The 18,992-nt window shown below is 32.8% G+C and overlaps 2 protein-coding genes across 3 annotated transcripts; one reads left to right on the forward strand and one right to left on the reverse strand.

Annotated features, from left to right (window-relative positions):
• Positions 1 to 7,336: 7,336 nt before the first annotated feature.
• On the forward strand, positions 7,337 to 10,957 carry LOC111469144 (adenine phosphoribosyltransferase 3-like). 2 transcript variants are annotated; one of them, XM_023114396.1, is made up of 6 exons: positions 7,342 to 7,524; positions 7,747 to 7,857; positions 8,226 to 8,318; positions 9,458 to 9,607; positions 10,043 to 10,101; positions 10,477 to 10,545. In XM_023114396.1, the coding sequence occupies exons 1-6, from the start codon at positions 7,443 to 7,445 to the stop codon at positions 10,528 to 10,530; spliced, it is 549 nt and encodes a 182-aa protein (XP_022970164.1). In that variant the 5' UTR covers positions 7,342 to 7,442; the 3' UTR covers positions 10,531 to 10,545. The 2 variants fall into 2 exon arrangements, with proteins under 2 accessions (XP_022970163.1, XP_022970164.1); XM_023114395.1 differs by lacking the exon at positions 10,043 to 10,101 and having other exon boundaries at positions 7,337 to 7,524; positions 10,477 to 10,957.
• A 762-nt stretch (positions 10,958 to 11,719) lies between these two features.
• LOC111468954 lies at positions 11,720 to 13,029 on the reverse strand. Its single transcript, XM_023114123.1, has one exon. The coding sequence runs from the start codon at positions 12,841 to 12,843 to the stop codon at positions 11,968 to 11,970; it is 876 nt and encodes a 291-aa protein (XP_022969891.1). The 5' UTR covers positions 12,844 to 13,029; the 3' UTR covers positions 11,720 to 11,967.
• Positions 13,030 to 18,992: the final 5,963 nt, after the last annotated feature.

Consider the following 18,992-nt stretch of genomic DNA (forward strand, 5'->3'; position numbering starts at 1 on the left):
ATCCCTTACTTACAAACCCATGATTTTTTTCCTTAATTAGGGACGTGAGACTTTTCTCCCCACCATCCTAATTAAGAAATTGATCATGGGTTTGTAAGTAATGTGGTGGATGTTAAGAATCACGAATCTTCACAATGATATGATAATGTACACTTTGAGCATAACCTCTCGTGGTTTTCCTCTTGATTTTTCTAAAAGATCTCGTACGAGTGTAGATGTATCCGTTACTTACAAACCCATGATTAATTATAATTAAGAATTTGATTATGGGTTTGTAAGTAAGAAAATACATATTCATTGATATGAGATGTTTTAGAAAAAAACTAAGAACAAAGTCCGGAAACGAGAGGTTATGCTCAAAGTAAACAATATCATATTTGTTGTAACGATTGCGGTGGTAAATTTGTGTTGACAAGTCTGATGTTGAAGTACGTTTCAGCCATACACAACGAACAGTGCAAAAGTTATATTTCTGCAACACAGAAGGGGAAAGAGAAGGGCATTGAGAGGAGGAGGATCGGGTAATTTGTGTATCACATGCTTCCGTACACTTCAATGTCCTTATCTCTTCTGTTCTCTATCTTGCAAGGTCTTTTCTTTTTTTCTCTCAAACACTTCAAACAGTATTTTCGTGATCTTATGGTTTAAATAATCAATCTCTTTTTCGTTTTCTCTCTTTAGATCAATCACAAAACTGAAATAATCAATAAAAAACACAACAATTATGATCATCTTCCACCGCCATCCACACCTGAAGAAACCGCCGCCCCCGCCGCCATTAAGTTAGTTAAGAAGAAGCGTACCTGTGTGAAATCGTTAGCCACGGTTCTGTGTCAACCCAGATGCTTCTCCGTCGTCTCCGATATCACCACAGTCGTGAACCGCCGAAAGGGTGTTCCTCAAAGATCACCTTTATTGTGATTATCGTGGTTGTGCGACACTCACTCAGTGAAATAATGTAATTAATTTCGTATATTACAGTCGGAGGTTTTTTTTTCTTCTTTTTTTTGGCTCATTAATGTGTTTCAATTTTGTAATTCGCACGTGTCTAATATTTGTAGCTTGTGGCCAAATTATGCCATATAGTTTATCAAATATTTATAAAAAGAGTTTGTGAAACGTTTTTTCTTTTCAATAGATTTTGTTCCTTGTTGGTTTTTTTTATTTATTTTTTTATTATTTTAGCCAACGAATGAAATGGTCGGAGATCATATCTTCAACACGAAAGAAATAGATATGTAGGGCCGCTCTTACATTTTTAGAAAGATCGGCTCTTACATCTTGTCCGTTCAACCTCTTACATTGTTGGTTCAAGCTCTATAGCATCTTTTGCATGGTTAGAAACACTCCTTTATATGTGCAATAGTGTCTGTCGAGTTACTCCATGACTCAAGCCCAGTGCTAGTAAATATTGTCCTATTTGGCGTTTCCTTTCTAAGCTTCCCTTCAAGGTTTTAAAATGCGTTTGTTAGGGAGAGATTTCCTCGCTGGTACTCGTTCCCTTCTCCAATCAATGTGGAACCCCCAATCCATCCCCCTTCAAGGCCTAACATCCATGCTGACATACTCTCTTGTGTCCACCCGGGGGCTCAACCTCTTCGCTGACACATCACCTAGTGTCTGACTTTGATATCATTTATAACGGTCAAAGCGCACCACCCGTAGATATTGTCTTCTTTGGACTTTCCCTTCCGAGCTTCCTCCCAAGGTTTTAAAACATGTCTACTATAGAGAGATTTCCACACTCTTATAAAAATGTTTCGTTCTTCTCCCAAACTAATGTGGGATCTCATAGGCATCCCATCTAGAAGGCTAGTTATTGCATCTTTGGATGGTTTTTTTTCTAATAATATAATATTGAAAGATATTAGACATAATTAAAACTTTAAACTTTATGAATGTTGAAGAATCTTGGAAATGAAGTTATTAAATTTTCTATATTTGTTTATATTAAAGATTAGAAGACAAAAAGGCTTGGGAGATTGTCACATGCCTAGAGGCATGAGTACTTATAAAGGATTCGTCAAAGATAGTAAATAATTTTATCACATTAAATACACAAAGCAATAGCCTCATTAAGTTATAAACTAGGTATCCACCAAACCTCAATATTAAAGACACAAGTCTACAACCTTGAACTCCTCATCCATATAGCTATATTATAATCATAATAACATTATGTATATATGATACCTACATTTATATTTTACACTACTTGATACTCATCTTAGTTGTTAAGATGCTATAATTCATGGTCAGTCAACATAATAGAGTCTTTATGCAAATTATTCAATTTTACAATAATGGACTGCATTCAAGACAATAACATATAAGATTTTAATGTAAAGTCTCCAAGACGATTTCCATCCAAAGTTCTCCCAAGGAATGGAAGACTACAAATTCATAAAAATTGAGAGTCAAAACTCAAACTCCGGCGTCTTCCACCTCCAGCATCCATCGCACCACAACGCCCTCACAAGCTAGTTCGAAATTAGATAAAAAAAAAAAAAAAAAATCAGCTAAGGACAACCACGTAAGTGATCTTACTATCGACATAGTCATAGTTGATGTTGTGTGTTGACATGTTCCTCGTGGTCCTGTACATGTCATATATTTGATACTTGTGAATTTTTTATAAAACAATATGACTATGATATGATATGCATATGTTATGATATGTGAATGGTATGATAAGTCTTTCGGTATGATGTGTTCAATGATATGTTTGAGATAGGATACGAGAAGGATGCGATAAATGTAATGTAACGATTGTATTATATGATTGTTATGATATGTTATGGTGTGATATGTGGAAGGCAGACACGGGTTGTGTTATATGATTGTTGTAATATATGATACGATATAATATGTACATGATGAGAATTGTTATGTCTAGAAGCATGAAAACGTTATGATATGACATATGTATGTAATATGAATGATATGATATGACTGACAAGCAAAACGACGAACGTGCATGAAATACAACCACGATATACACATGAAAGATATGACAAAATGATATGATATGAAAGAAGACGTTAGAAGGATTATATTAAATGATGATGAAAATGGAAAAATGTTGTGACCTCATGCATTATTGTGTGCTCATGCATTGGGAAATATCTCTTATCCTTAACGATAGTACGAATGCGTACGCTACGAGACAGGAGAACTATCATTATGTTTATCATAAGGTTGTCGTGACGGTCACTATTCCTAACGGGTGTCCGGCATCCAGAACTACCAAAGAATGCTCTCCCGACTAGAAAGGGGCCCAAGAGGTGTGTGAACCGACTGGTGGGTCCATACTCACACGTGTGAATCGTGTGTAGGGAAATTAAGTACACATCCAATTGCTCATTAGGATAGTCACCATAGGAAATAGACTGTTATGATAGGTCTCATTCATGAAATTGTATGGGTTTGCATTTAACTCAATAGGAGGGTTGCTTACTAAGTATTTCTTAAAATACTCCAGCCACGTGCTACTCTTATTTTCTAGGTAAAGGCAAAGGCATCCTTAAACGGCTAACGGCGACATCACAAGTCGAGGTCATGACACATGAATAGAGTAGTTGTATTTAATTTCTTAGACTTGAGTTAGAATAGAGTATTTTTAATTTTAATGTTTATTTATTTCGTTTTGTCGTTTTAAAGATGTTTTTGAACACATAAGTTCATAACAGTATTTTAAGAGTTTATGTTTCATGAATAAGTTTAAACGCTTATTTCTGTACATAAATGATTACGTTTTAATAAGGACTAAATTGTAAAATAATTGAAAACACCTAAACTAAATCGTTACTAGAATCTTCGGGCATTAAATTATGAGATTGAAAAAAAATAATAATTATAAGACTTAGGTTTGAAGTTCACTAGTGACGGCAATGGGACCAAGCTATAATATTTAGGACATATGGTTCATGACATATATGTTATTAACTCTAAAAATCTATACCCTTATTACTTTTTTGCCCCTCCAAATTTGGGACATAAATATCACTTATCAATGCTCAATTATGGCATACAAATGTAACACATGTATACTTCATGAAATTTAACGACCATTGAGGGTATTGGAGTAATATGGACTCGTAGCTACTTGTATGATTCCTCCTTGACAATTAAATATATTAGTACGAGGAGAATATATTTGCTTGGTATATCATTTACATTCCTCGACTTGATTTTAAAATCTTTATTATTGTAAAAAAACAATGTTTATGTTAATGTTATGTCTTTAAGACTTTTGTGTTGTGTCACTTATTTTGTTGTAAATTCCTTGTTGTATGATACATGATACTTTTATAATGTTATGTCACGTATATTATGTTAGGATGCGTACCTTACAGTACTATGTATACTACGACATTATGCGTGCTCCTCTCCCTATACATTTTTCCAGTGACATGAGTGTATGCTAGCTAAGGCCAGGTTCAAGGGTATGTATACGAGCCTGCTTGGGAGTTCATGTGCGTGTGTGTCTGTCGCGTGTAGAGGAGTATTACACATCTAATTTGGCTGGCCTGGAAGGTGAGACTAAGGCCATAATAATGATGAAATGATAGGTCTCAAACATGATCGTATATGGTTGCATTTACTAACCCCACTTAATTGAGTACTTCTTAAAAATTCTAATGTATGCAGAGGTTTCCACGTCCTCGCTGGCACACCACTCAATATCTAACTCTAATACTATTTGTAACTGTCTAAGCTCACCCTTAGCAAATATTGTCATTTTTTAGTATCCCTCAAGGTTTTAAAGTGTATCTTGTAGGAAGAGGTTTCCGCGTCCTTGTAAGAAAATGTTTCGTTCTCATCTTCAATCAATATGAAATCTTAGATATTGATAGCTCAATTTGTTCAATCAAATTCATCCCTTTTTGAATAATTTGTTTAAACTTGGATTCACCTTTTTGATCTCTTCAGTTGAACACGTGAAATTTGAATTTTTCAGAAATTGTTGAACATGTATAATATTATTGTTTTTATTATGATATTTTATAATATTTTCGAGAATGATCCTTTAGAAGTCTTTTAAAAAAGAATTTCTATTAGAACGTGGAACAAATTTTAAAAATAAAAAATATAAACAAATACTAGAGAATCCAATCTTCTTAGATCTTTTATGTGGGGAATTTCCGCTCAATCTCTATGAAAATGAAAATTTTATTTTGCAAAAACGAGAATTGAAATAAGTGATTGAATGGATATGGAAAAATCTATCCATTCCTATTGGATACCTCAGAATGTTTGCTTAATTACTATACATATATGGTGTGCAAATTATCTTATTTATAATCAAACAAATTACAATAACACGAAAATAACAATAAATGGAAAGATACTTATGTTAAAGAGGCGAATATGATATATATGGTAAACGATAATTTATTACTAAATATCCTTAACCATGTTAATGTAAACATTTAAAAAAAAAATACCAAAAATCAGAAACAAAATTGTTATAAAAGGAAGAAATGATAGGTTTGATCAAATGATATAAAAATTATAGAAAGTACGTCATATACAAATTAGCTTACGATCAAACTCTTGAGACAGAATAAATTCTTTAACCCGAGATTCAAACACGACTCGAGCATAATGAAGTGATTGATATAAAAAATATGATTTTTGATGTGTTTAAGGAAAATAAATAAAAATAGGTAGATGAGTGAGATAATGAGAGAAAGTAGGGACAACAAGATCTTAGAGAGAAATCTTCCAAGATCTCCCATTTCTCAACCTACTCATCACTTCCATCTTCATCAATTTCCTTCATCTTTGGGCCACCTACCCCCTATACAACCCCCCCTATAACCCTCCCTATACCCTATACTTTATCGTCCACTTCTCTCGAGGCCATTCTCCCAGGTCGATTTTACTCATTTAGAAAGAATTACACGATATTTGTAACAGTACGTCTATACTGTCTAAATTGGTTCACTTATAAAATTTAAATTCATACGATTAATTTTTTAAAAAAAGAAGATAGAGTGACAAAAAGTACAAATTATAATGTCGACGGTGTGTGTGGGTTTATTGCTATGTAATAAATAAACGGAATGCCGACAGTTGGGAGAGTGTCGGTTCGAACTTGGCAGCCACTCTCATTAACAACACACTCCAATTTGTTATCTTCACATATTCTATTCAATCATTATTAAAAATCTCAACTTTTTTTTTTATTTTTTTTTATTTTTCTAAATTAAATATATTATTATACATTCCTCAAATTTCAATTTATCATATATATATATATATTTAAAGTCTGAATTTATTTTAGAGAAATTAATAATAAAGAAAATAAATAGAGGGGCTGAAAAAAATATGGATCGTACAAAATGGCTATGTCCAATGGCATCCACCTCCACTACTTCTGGTCTGCTCTTTCAGACAAACCAAGTGGATCCTTACAACTCGACCAAAAAAAAAAAAAAAAAAAATATTTTTCGTTGTTTAAATTTTAAAATAATTAAAAATAAACTAAGTGGACCAAATTTATTCTAATTTTTTTAAATGTTTAAATTTGTCGTTGAAAATGGAATTTAAAGTTAAAATGGGAATTTATGATTTGAAAAAATAAATAGAAAATTTTATTTAAACCTTTTATTTTAACATAAAAAGGAAGAACATAGTCATTATATATAATATATATATATATCAACATTATATAAAAACATATTTTAAAATCTAAATTTATATTTATTTTATACCTAAGTCGTACTTCAAGTCTTAAAATATTATTCACAAGTTGATAAAAGACTAATAGAATAATGATACGAAGATTAAATTCAAAATTTGGTAGAAGTCAGGACTAAAAATGTTCTAGAAGAAGAATGTAGTCGAAATCTTCTTTTGTTTATTTTTTAATCAATCTTAGTTTTTATAGTCAGATTTTGATGAGGATGATCAAATCGTGTTGGTGGGATTAATGTTCCTAAGAGGAAAACCACTTACCCTAATTTGAATAATAAAATGAACACTAAAGTGGAGATGATATGTTGGATTTTTTGTATGATACTACCAAATTGCACATGGTGGATAAGAACCAAGTTTAGGTAGCTGCATGTTGCTTTTATATTTAAGGTGTGTATACATAATATCACCCGGATTTGAAAGCAACTTTTAGATTCTCGTATTAAAACATAACATACAATCTAATTCAAAAATAAAGTTATACCCAACAATTATGTAACTGTCTTCTTTTTTGACTTTCACTCGAGGTTTTAAAATGCGGATATGCTAGGAAGAAATTTTCGAATTGGAATGTTTGGTTCGTGAGAGTATCAGGAAGGTTTTCACACCCTCTCTTTATTAAGGAAGTGACCATTTCTCCATCTTATTTAAACCCAAATCCCCTCTCTGTTTCGTCTGTCTCTTCGACCCATTTCCCCTCTTTGAGCTGCCGTCTTTCACCCACCCATTAAGGCACAACAATGTCAGCTTACAAAGACGAGGATCCTCGCATCCATGGCATCAGGACTAAGATTCGTGTTGTGCCTAATTTCCCTCAACCAGGTTTGCCCATCTTCATATTTCTTTAAAACCCTTACTCTGTTTTCTGAAACTCCATGGATTTACTGCATGTGTCGGCCAATTGAAGTTATTTGTCAAATGGATTCTGGGTTTTGTTCTTTTTAAGGATGGAAGATTTGGGATGTCTTTTTTTTTTTCCTAACCCTTTTTTTTTTTTTTTTTGTTTTAATGGGTTTTGTCCCCTGTTGATGGCTGTATTTCCAGGTATCATGTTCCAAGACATAACCACTCTGCTACTCGACCCCAAAGCATTCAAAGATACTATTGATTTGTTCGTCGAGCGATTCAAAGGGAAGAACATTTCAGTTGTTGCAGGTGAAAAGGAAATAAAAGAAATATTCTTTATTTACTTTTTCCTTTTCCATTTTTGAGTAAAGATTAATGTATTCTTGCTTTGATGACGATGATCCATTTTTTGATTGCTCTGAAGATGGCGGGGTCCATTTTTTTTTTCAAGAAAAGTAGCTTTAAATGATGCAAAAACGCCCTCATTGCATGAATTTCTGGTTGTTTTGCTTTTGGTACATATTAATCATTGATGAATGGAAGTGACTGTGGGTCTCGGGAGTGATTCTTTGTTTGACTATGAGCTTTGTTAGTGGGCTGTGCAATGAATGCTGGCTATGGCCATTGGTTTTTTACCTCATCAGCTAATATTGGCTCTCTCTAATGTTGGTTGGCAGGAATTGAAGCTCGAGGTTTCATATTTGGCCCTCCGATTGCTTTGGCTATTGGAGCAAAATTTGTTCCTTTAAGGAAACCGAGGAAGCTACCTGGTAATCATGTATACCTGTTATTGCTGCATTCGCTTAATTAAGTGTTCTTTTCCTCCCTCTGGCACAGACATGTCTATGATCTAGAGAACTCTTCCCCCTTAGAGTTCTGTTTTTGTAATATGTAACACATACATGAGATGATCTTCACACTCCATTTCTTGTGTTCATGTGATTTAAATGCATACTGATTCTTTCACGAGCATTAAGTTATGTAACGGTCCAAGTCCATCGCTAGTAGATATTGTTCTTTTTGAGTTTTCCCTTTCGGGATTTCCCCTCAATGTTTTTAAAATGCGTCTGCTAGGGAGGAGTTTTCACGCCCTTATAAAGAATGTTTTGTTCTCCTCCTCAACCAATGTGAGATCTCGGATCTCATAATCCACCCTTCTTTAGGGTCCAACGTTCTCACTGGCACACCGCTGAGTATTTAGCTCTGATAACAAATATAAAGGCCCAAGCCCACCGCTAGTAGATATTATCTTTGTTGAGCTTTTCCTTTTAGGCTTCTCCTCAAGATTTTTAAAACATGTTTGCTACAGAGAGGTTTCCACACTCTTATAAAGAATGTTTTGTTCTCCTCTCCAACCGATTTGGGATCTCACGATCCACCCACTTCACGGCTCAACATCCTCACTAGCACTCGTTTTTCTCTCCAATCGATGTGGATCTCACAATCCATCCCCTTCAAGGCCCAGTGTTCTCGTTGGCATACTGTTCGGCGTTTGGCTCCGATGGCAACTATAACGGCCCAAGCCCACCGCTAGCGCATATTGTCCTCTTGGGGCTTTCCCTTTTGGGCTTCCGCTCAAGGTTCTTAAAACGCGTCTGCTATAGAGAGATTTTCACACACTCCCAACCGACATGGGATCTCACAAGTTTCCACTTGGCTTAACCTTTTTCTTCCTCCAAGTTTCTCCTTATGCCATCAAGAGTACATTGAATTAATTAATTCCTGTACCTTCCATATTCCACTTAGAAGATAAATTACCAGATTCTTATGGAGTACATTGAATTAAAATTAGAAGTAGGATTTCTGCTCTGGAATACATGCTTGCAGCATTAGTTGATTCATCTTAAATGCTAGATAATTTTTTCCTTGTGTATCAATAATGAATTTCATTCAACTATTTCCATATCAGGAGAAGTTATTTCTGAAAAATACACATTAGAATATGGAAGTGATTGCCTGGAGATGCACGTTGGAGCTGTCAAACCACACGAACGGGCCTTAGTGGTGGACGACTTGATTGCCACAGGCGGCACCCTTTGTGCAGCCATGAGTTTACTTGGTGAGTGATATTGTCATACAAGCGACGTACGTATTTTTGTATTTTATCCACTAAACTATACTTAGATTGATATATCCGTCGAAGACTATCATTTTGGGTTCAGATTAGATGCCTTTGTTTTGTTTGACATGAAGTCCTTGTGCCATCTAATGTCTAAGCCCCATTGAACCCTGAAGCTTTAGTAAAAAGACAGTGCATAAACAGAGATTCTGTACTTGCTGCAGAATTTGTCTGTTTCAGAAAACAAACCAAATAATTGATGTTATAGTTCAAATCAGCTGACTCTAGTAAGCTTATAAGATGAAACCTGGACATGAAACCAAATGGTTCATCGCTTTTAAGGAATTTCAGAACCTAAACTGCTCATTCTGTTGTCTGGTGATCTATGTCAGAAAAATAAACATGTTTTTGTAATCTAAATGATTTGTTTTTCAGAACGTGTTGGAGCTGAAGTAATTGAATGTGCTTGCGTCATTGAATTGCCAGATTTAAAGGTGTGCTTGATTCTTCAAACTCCTCTTTTTTATGGCTAATAAGTTCAAAGTAGGTGCAATAGTTAGTCAGATTTCAACGTTCTTCTGTCTGTCGGATTAGACAAATCACGCCATTAGATTTATGACATTGATAGAGAAATGTCGGACTTCCTAGATAGTCACGTAGGATTAGGACAAACACGTCATTAAATTTCTGTTTGAAATGACTTTTCAAGTGCTTAAATATCCTATTTTTAACACTTTGAAAACTCGTTTTAAGCACTTGAATAGCCATTCCAGTATGGCTAGGTGAATTGAACCAAATTTACTACTGGGTCGATAAGATTCAAGAGTTATCTGAATGATCGTATATGAACTGTTGTGTTGATGATGCAGGGTCGGGAGCGGTTGAACGGGAAGCCATTGTTCGTGCTAGTAGAGTACCATTAACTCGAGCCAATGTGAGAAAAAAAAACCATCATCCCTTTCAACCTCTACCCCACACACAAGAAAGAAAGGAAAAGACAGGAGAATCTGTTGAAATGCCATTTTCACTGACCAATGATTTGGTAGTGAGTTTGGGTAGGAGCCGTAAAATTGTATCTTGTACACCATTCAATAGTGAAACGGGGTATTCTGATAGATATGCTTGTAGCTGAACACTGTGCCCTGTTTTTCTAGTTGAAAACAAACTTAATTACAATATTTTGAATTAGAAAGTGTTTCATTCAATCAACATAACGTCGAGTTGAGGTTTGATCGAGAACGAACAAAGGGATGAAACTAATTGGGTTGCTTTAATGCTAAGAACTTTGGTTGAAAGAAAGCATTCAAGCATGGATGTGGAATGTGAAGCTGAAGATTATATGTTGTTTTAGTTTGATCACTTTTGGCAGCTTTGTTTAAAAAAGACAGTGAAATGGCAACATCTGTTTTAGTTAATATGTTCATTTTGTGTCAAAGGAAAGGAAAGGAAAGCAATGTTTGGGCATTATCAGCGTGACTTGCGCTACACCTAACACTCCAATTTGGAATTTGGATTTCTAAGATCATCACAAACACCCTATCAACAAAGTCCCTATCTCCATCTCCATTGCTAGTCGCTACCCAACAATGAAATTAGTTGTTAGTTATTTTGTCGTAATTTGACTATAGTAGAAATGTTTTCAACCGTAGAGAAAAACAAAGTTGTACATAAAACACATTGTTTTATGAAAATGTAACCAACGGGAGAAAATATTTGCTAACACTGGGCTTGGACTATTACAAATCGTATCAGAGCCAAACACCGACCAATGTGTCAGTGAGGAGGCGTAACCTCGAAGGGGTGGATTGAGAGGTCCCACAACCTTAAAAGAGGTGGATGGTGAAATATTATATCTTAAGTCTGGATGGAAAAGCCTAAATAAGACAACATCCCGTACTGATTTTACTTATTATTAAAACCTATAAATATAGCAATGATATATAACCTTAAAGTTATGAAATTGGAATATAATTTACCAAATTGATTTGGACAAAAATCTTTCCCTTTTGCCAAACACTTCAATTTCTCACCAAATTTTAAGGAATAAATGCCATAGAATTTGCATTAAAATAAATATATTATAAATACACCAAAATAATTAACATTTAATAATAACAAAACAAGAACCGTAAATATTGGTTAATTAGCATTTATCAACACAATTTTTACATAACCAAACATCAAACTGACGAATTTAAAAGAAAAAAAAGACCCAAAAATGGAGAAAAATTGTGTGGATAAATGCTACATAATCAAAGATGAAATTCAAAATATTACCATTTCATCTAAAAAAAAACCCCAAAATATTAAAAAAAAAATTATAATAATGTTTTTGCATTTTAAAAAAAAATATTTTTTTTTTACAATTTGTAAATGATGAGGAAACAAGGGAGAACCGCACGCGAGTCGAACACCAATAACTCGCCGTTATCCCCACTCACCGAGTCGACTCCAACTCCGTCTTCCATAAACGGGTCGGGTTTCATCACTTGTTTTGACACCCGACCGGCGATTACCCGACATACCAACATCGCCCTTCTCCCTCTCCCTCCCCCACCGTTCTCGTGGGCCACTCCGCTTCCGGCGAAAGTACAAATTGCTGCTACTGACGACGATCCTTTCACTCCAGGGAAGCTCCACGCGCCGCCGTATCCATCGTATTTTGCGCAGTCGGATGTCGGACCCATGCAATGAAACCTCATTACCTCGTTCCCATCAGCGACGCAACGGGCATTCTCCTCGTCGGCGGGACATCCCATCGCCGCTTTATCTTTGACCATTTCGCGATACTCTTCAAACCGAGCCACCGTCTTAGACCCATTCTGGACCTTAAAAATCATCTCGATCCGACCCGTAAACGCCTTGGGGCTCCAGCTTGTGTGGAAGATTATCTCGACCACGCTCCGGGAATGGTGCCCCTCCGGCAACTCCGAAAGCGCCGGAAAGATAAGATCGTCGGCCCTAATTATCGGACGAGACGAAACGCTCGTTCTCGGCCGGATGCAGGGACTCAAACCGGGTTCCGATTTCGAGAATCTGGGGTTTTTGGGAGCCGGTTTTTTCTCCAGCGGCGAGTGATTGGGGTTCTTTTTCTTGGATTTGGTGGTTTCGACGACGTCTTTGAGGCTCTGAACACTCTTCCGACAACTGGCGCTGGGGATTAGATTTTTAGGGGTTGGATGATAAACGTCTTGGAAGGCTCTGGATTTGCAGTGAAGTGATTTGACCCACGCCATTAATGGAGCTCAATGAAACACCGCCGTCGTCGTTGTCGGAGATTCGCCCAATTTTTTTCTCTGGAAAAAGAAAAAGGGTCAAGTTGGGTATTGGGTCTGTCTCATTCTCCGTCGCTGTGCGTAAAAGAAGTGGAAACGGAAGGAACACTCGCAGGCGCCATAATAAATGGAGCCATTTATTCACTACCCGTCTACACCCATCTCCGAATGACTAAATTGCCCCTATCTCAATTTTTCTTTTTTATGAACCCGACTCACTCTCGACAATATTATTTATTTTGACCCTAATCTTTTATTGCTTTTCTTTGAGTTTCCCGAAAATGCCTCATAATATGTAGAGAGCATTATTTGATTATAAACTTATAATCATTTTTTAAATTAGCCACTTTCAAAAAATTTGGATTTAATTTATTAATTAATTTATTTTCAAATTCAATAACTACTCGAATTTGTATCTTTAATTTTTTTAATTTTGATTTTTTAAATTTGTTGAGTTAAGTTGAAGTTTACTTAAATCTTTAAAATTTATTCCGTCGTCCCATTAAAAAAAATAAATAAATAAACAACGAAGTATAATTATATATAAAATTTCAATAATTTTTGTTCATAAAATTTAAATATTTTAATTTCTTATTAGATATAAAATTGAAAGTGTATAGAGATATTACAAAAATATATCAACTAAAATTTAATCTTTATTATTTTATTAACTTAGGGTTAAATATTATATAATATGTTTAGAACTTCCAAATTTAAGAGAGAGTTCAAATTTAAATTTACATCAAATATATGAATTAATCAAATAATATACAAAATTAAAGTGTATATTTATTTATTTATTATTGTTTTGGTGATGGTCTTATCTTTACCCACGTGGCAGAGGCTTTTGTGGTCCCCACTTTCTTTTTTTTTTTTTTTTTTTTTTTTTACCGTTGGATTCATTTGGATCCACATGATTAGGTATTGATGGTGATTAACGTTAGGCCCTAATCGCACTTGATTATAACTCTTAATCTTGAATTATTTTATTTTTAAAAAATTAAATTTACACCTTTTTAAAATTTATGTATAATAAATTTGAGAAATTTAAAACATTTAAAAGCCTAAAAGTTAAAATTTTAATTTTGATGAATTAAAAAATTAAAACTGATCTTATTTTTAATTTATAATTATACGTTTTGTTTTGAAAGTGCAAACTAATTAATTTTATTTTCTCTTCCCCTTTCTCTCGTCTATTCAATAATATTTAATTTCCATCAATTTCTTTCTCTTCAGTTAACAAAATTGACAATAAATACATATATTTTTTTAATATATTCATAATTAATTTTGTTGTTTTTATTTTGATGTCTATTTTCTCAACTAGAAAAATCTTTTGGGATGTGACACATCAAAAGAATTATTTTTTATAATAAAAAATTTAAATCAGGTCCAGCCAATATCATTGGCCAAAAAAAGACTTGATTTTTTAAATATATATTTGGATTTTATTTATTTAGTCATGATATTGTCGGGGCTGGTTTTAATTTAAAAAAAAAAAAGAAAAAGATTTTTATGGGATGGGATGGGATTAAATGTATGCATGGATGTTGGAATTTGAGCTATTAGACAGAGAATTGAATTTGAAACAAAATTGGTGAACTGAGTTTGTGTAGACTAACACTTTAATTTCGCATTTATGTCTCAAACCCCACTTCCCACTTCCACTTCTTTTTCAATTATAACTTTAACCACCTACTTCTTTCTTACTTTAAATAATTACCATAAAAATTATTTTATCATTTTACCTCCCTAACTAACTCATACATGCTTCGTCGATTTAGGTTTAAATTACGATGCTGGTAAGAATAGAAAACACGTAGTGATGGATGCAATAAACTAGTTGTAGGCAGCCTTGTCAGTCCCTTCGAGGATCTTATGATGTTGGAGATGAAAAGGATCAGAGATTTTGTCAATGATGATTATAAAGTAGTACACTCACTTACTTCAACGAATGTAAGATAAAGTCAACTTGGCGACAACAAACAAATATTTATAACTAATTTGAAAATACTATGTATAATAGAATTTTGATTTACTTAAGCTAATTACTATGCTTTCTGTATGCATTACGAGACTATAGGAATATGTTACTATGTAGAAAATAGTGAAGAGTTTGCTAGCTTATCCTTATAACAGTGAATTGTCAAGACGGGCCCTCTTAGTACTCTATTGACATTTTATATGAATGATATGATACAGGAATGATTAGAGATTTGCTAGTTTATCCATAATCATGAATAGTGAAGACCAGACCCACGTTGGTATTAGATGATGAGTTGATAGATGAGCACCAAAGAGCTAGATTACGAGAATCAATGAACTCCAAGGAATACCGACAGGCTAGATTAAGAAGAGTGAAGAGTGAGGGTATTTTCGTCCTTTAGGAATCTAGGGAACGGGAGGGGAGAGAAAAGAATAGAATAGAAGCTTTGTAGAGAGAGAGAGAGAGAGAAGCACTGAAATTTAAACTATGAGTCTTAGGAGGGAAATTAATTAAATTCATATTAGGTTATTATTATTGGCATAGGCTTAGGGTGTGGGATTTACAAAGCTCAAATTTAATATAATAACCTACAAATTAATTGCATCAAAATAAAATAAAAGTGAAGGAGGAGAGATTCAAACCTTCGACACCGTAATTGGTATCTACGTGTTCTAATCTTATAAGCTATAAGTCTCAGTTTGTTTCCATCTGGTTGTAGGGTACCTGTGAATGTTTGATTAATTCACCACACCTAAATGGTGTGAAAGTTATCTTATTTATAATCAAATAAATTACAAGGATATGAAAATAGTAATAAATGGAAATAACAATAAATGGAAAGATACCTATGATAATAAAACAAATATTAGATATTTGCCTTATAATAAAATATCAAATATAATATATATGGTAAACTATAATTTATTACTAAATATCCTTAACAGTACCCTAAAATAAGAACCCATTTTCGAGTTAAGAAGATGTGAAAATGCTTCAAATCCTAATCCAGCAAACCATCGTCGTAAATTCAAATCAAAACCCATTTTCAAATAGAAAATCTTAATCTCGAACATCATCGTTATAAATATCAGTTGTAATTAGATTAGAAAAAACAAAAAGAAAAAAGGAAAGAGGGAGCGGGGACTTTTGACAGCCTTTTGGTGTCACGCCTGCACCCACAAATCTAATTTCAATTCAAACTTTGGGTTTTACCACATTCAAACTTACCATTTCCCCTTTTTCTATTCCTACCTTTTTTTACCCATTTTTACCACTCCCACATACACAATAAAAATAACCCGGGTTCGATAATATAAAGTTATTAAATATACGAAAACCTATAGCATCAATTAAGGGACCTTCATGGCGTTGACCTTTGACTATAAACTTTGAGTTAAATTATTATAACATATATAAATTCAAACCCTAAGTTTAAAATATTTAAAATATAATTTACTTCAGTTGGAAGTATGATTTTGGATCTCATATATATCATTCCAAAAGATGTTAAGCAATTATAACAATATCATTACTTCTAATTATTCAAATCATAATACTAATTAATAGAAAAACAACATTATTTTAATTTTTATCATCATTCTCTTGTTTTGATGCTCCTTTATCAATGCCACATTTTGTGGTAAATAATTCTATTTTATTATATTCTTAAGGTCTTTTTTTTTAATTAATATAAATTATTTCAGAGTAATGAGCTGAATAAAAGGTGTGTTTTGAATTTATTAGACAAAAAAGTGTTTAATTATGTTTTTTTTAAAAAAAAAAATTAAGAATAGAAAAATGCATTTTATTTGTTTCTTTTATAATATTTTAAAAATCAATTCATTAGGTGAAGAGTAATTTTCATTATGTAAGATATTGAATTTAACTATTTATAATATTATATAATGGATAGAAAAATAATAAAAATAAAAATAATAACAATAATAATAATAAGTTGGTAGATAATAGTATACAAGTTTGGTAGAAAATGGTAGGAAGCATATCAACCTCATTTATCAACGTATGATATTTACCTTTCATCAACCACTTTTCTAATGCCAATTTTATTTTCTATGATTGAGCCACCGAAAAAGGAGGTGTACCTTTTTAGTATATGATAACTCTCGTTTGAATGTAATCTCGGTTCATTTATGTACCCCTCATTTACTCGCGTGTCATATGCCCACTAGCTCTTTAAAATCGCTCTCACTAGTAAAAATAGGATCGTCACATTCAACCATATATAAATTAATCAAGAGATTAAAGACTTGAATCCAATGCTCGTTTAGTTCATCGCCGCTCATAAAGACTTTACGAGCATTCCACCAATTTTTGACGATTTTACCTTTCAAATTCACTGCCTACGTACCCTTTACACACTATCATTTTGAAGAACATTTGCCTCCCTTTTTCGAAGAAATAATCATAACTTCTCGCATTCTCACGTCTTTATTAGAATATTACTTACGATTGGTCAATAATATATAAACTTATAACGATAATTTGTAAATTAAGGAAGAATATAAGTATAGATAACATGTGGTTTTCTCTTAAAACCACATGGAATTTAGACAATGTTTGGAAACATGGAATATTATTGGCTGTCATTTTCTCTCTAATTTTGGAGACATTCATCAATTTGTTTAGTGTATAAAAAGAAATCCAAACTTATGAGTTGTCTCTTTGTTGCTTTCACAAATCATTAAGCTTCCCTACAAAATTCCCATTAATTTTATTAATACAAATTTTTCATAAGAACAAATAAAAAAAAATTAATAAAAAAAAATTAATAAAAAAAATTCAACCCTCTTAGTGGGTTACTTTGTTAATGACATTATTGTTGATTTTTTTCCTTTTTTTAGGTCACTTTTTCTTATCCAAACTTTTTTATTTATTTATTTTTGTTTATGAATATTATTTTTGAAAAAGGAAAAATATTGTAGATATATTTATATTTATATATAAAAAGAGAAATTTATGGGGTGAGTAAAGAATGGATTGGGGTTGTGGCGAGGGTGGGGGCTCCTCGATCCATTCTCTATTCCTCAACGCATTTAAGGGTCGAGTCCCCACAAGCCACGGCTCATTCAACCCATTTAATGGTAAGTCAAATAGACATCTCTAGTGATTAAACTCATTACGATTTTACTTTAATCTGGTTAAAAAAAATTAAAATTAAAATCCCCCATTTGGATCATGCAGATGGGCCTTCAAGCTGGACCATTGGGCTTTCATATTCAACTGGGCCTTAACTTTCACTGATAGAGAGATACAAAGTTTTTTAATAAAGAATTAATACAATTTGATTAAAATTAGTATTTAAATTAATTAAAAGAGTACATCATAATAATTGGGAAAAACAGAAAATCTACTTGTACTTAATCAGCATATTATAAATTATAAGATTTTTTTTAATTAAAATTAAAAAAACAATTATTAGATTTGTTTGTGTTAAGCTACATGAATATAATAAAAACAAATTAGAATAAATTATTGGTTTTATTTAATTATTAAATTTCAAAGAGTATTCTAATTAGAATCTAAATGTCTCTCTCAAGTACACGGCATTGACCCCAAACACAATTTTATAATATAATTAAATTATAATTGAGCAAATAAAACATATTATGGTTAATAAAGTACTTTTTTAATTAAAAATTACCCAAATTATTGTTTTTTTTTTTATTTTTTATTTGTCTCTCCATTTTGAAGGACCCTTTTTTGTAGACTTAAAAAATGGGGCCACTTATAATTTAATTTAACAAAAATAAATTAATTAACAATAATTAAATATTTTAACTTGGCTAATATGATAAAATTGTACCAATTTAAACATAGTTCAACTGATTTCTTTGTTATTTTGAATTGGGGAGACTCGAGCTTTCAATTTTTGATAAAAAATATATATTTATTCAGTAGAGCTATACTCATATTGTAACGGGTTAAAACATATATCCACATATTAAAATGTTCTTTAACTCAATTATTTAAAACCTCATAATTCAAAAACAATGGTAAAGATTTTTATTAGTCAACATTCACACTATTAGCATCCATTGAATCACATGCATGTGTGGAAAAAATCTGAATCCAATTAGAACAAAATTCCAAAACCCTAAAAGTA

This window comes from Cucurbita maxima, unplaced genomic scaffold, assembly GCF_002738345.1.
Source record: "Cucurbita maxima cultivar Rimu unplaced genomic scaffold, Cmax_1.0 Cma_Scf00038, whole genome shotgun sequence".
NCBI classification, from domain to species: Eukaryota; Viridiplantae; Streptophyta; class Magnoliopsida; order Cucurbitales; family Cucurbitaceae; genus Cucurbita; species Cucurbita maxima.

Bases quoted from the DNA above. Each gene is read 5' to 3' on its own strand.
- LOC111469144 (XM_023114395.1), top strand. From the start codon at position 7,443: ATGTCAGCTTACAAAGACGAGGATCCTCGCATCCATGGCATCAGGACT. The intron at 7,525-7,746 runs GTTTGCCCATCT...CTGTATTTCCAG, and splicing joins GCCTAATTTCCCTCAACCAG to GTATCATGTTCCAAGACATA. The intron at 7,858-8,225 runs GTGAAAAGGAAA...GTTGGTTGGCAG, and splicing joins GAACATTTCAGTTGTTGCAG to GAATTGAAGCTCGAGGTTTC.
- LOC111468954 (XM_023114123.1), bottom strand. From the start codon at position 12,843: ATGGCGTGGGTCAAATCACTTCACTGCAAATCCAGAGCCTTCCAAGAC.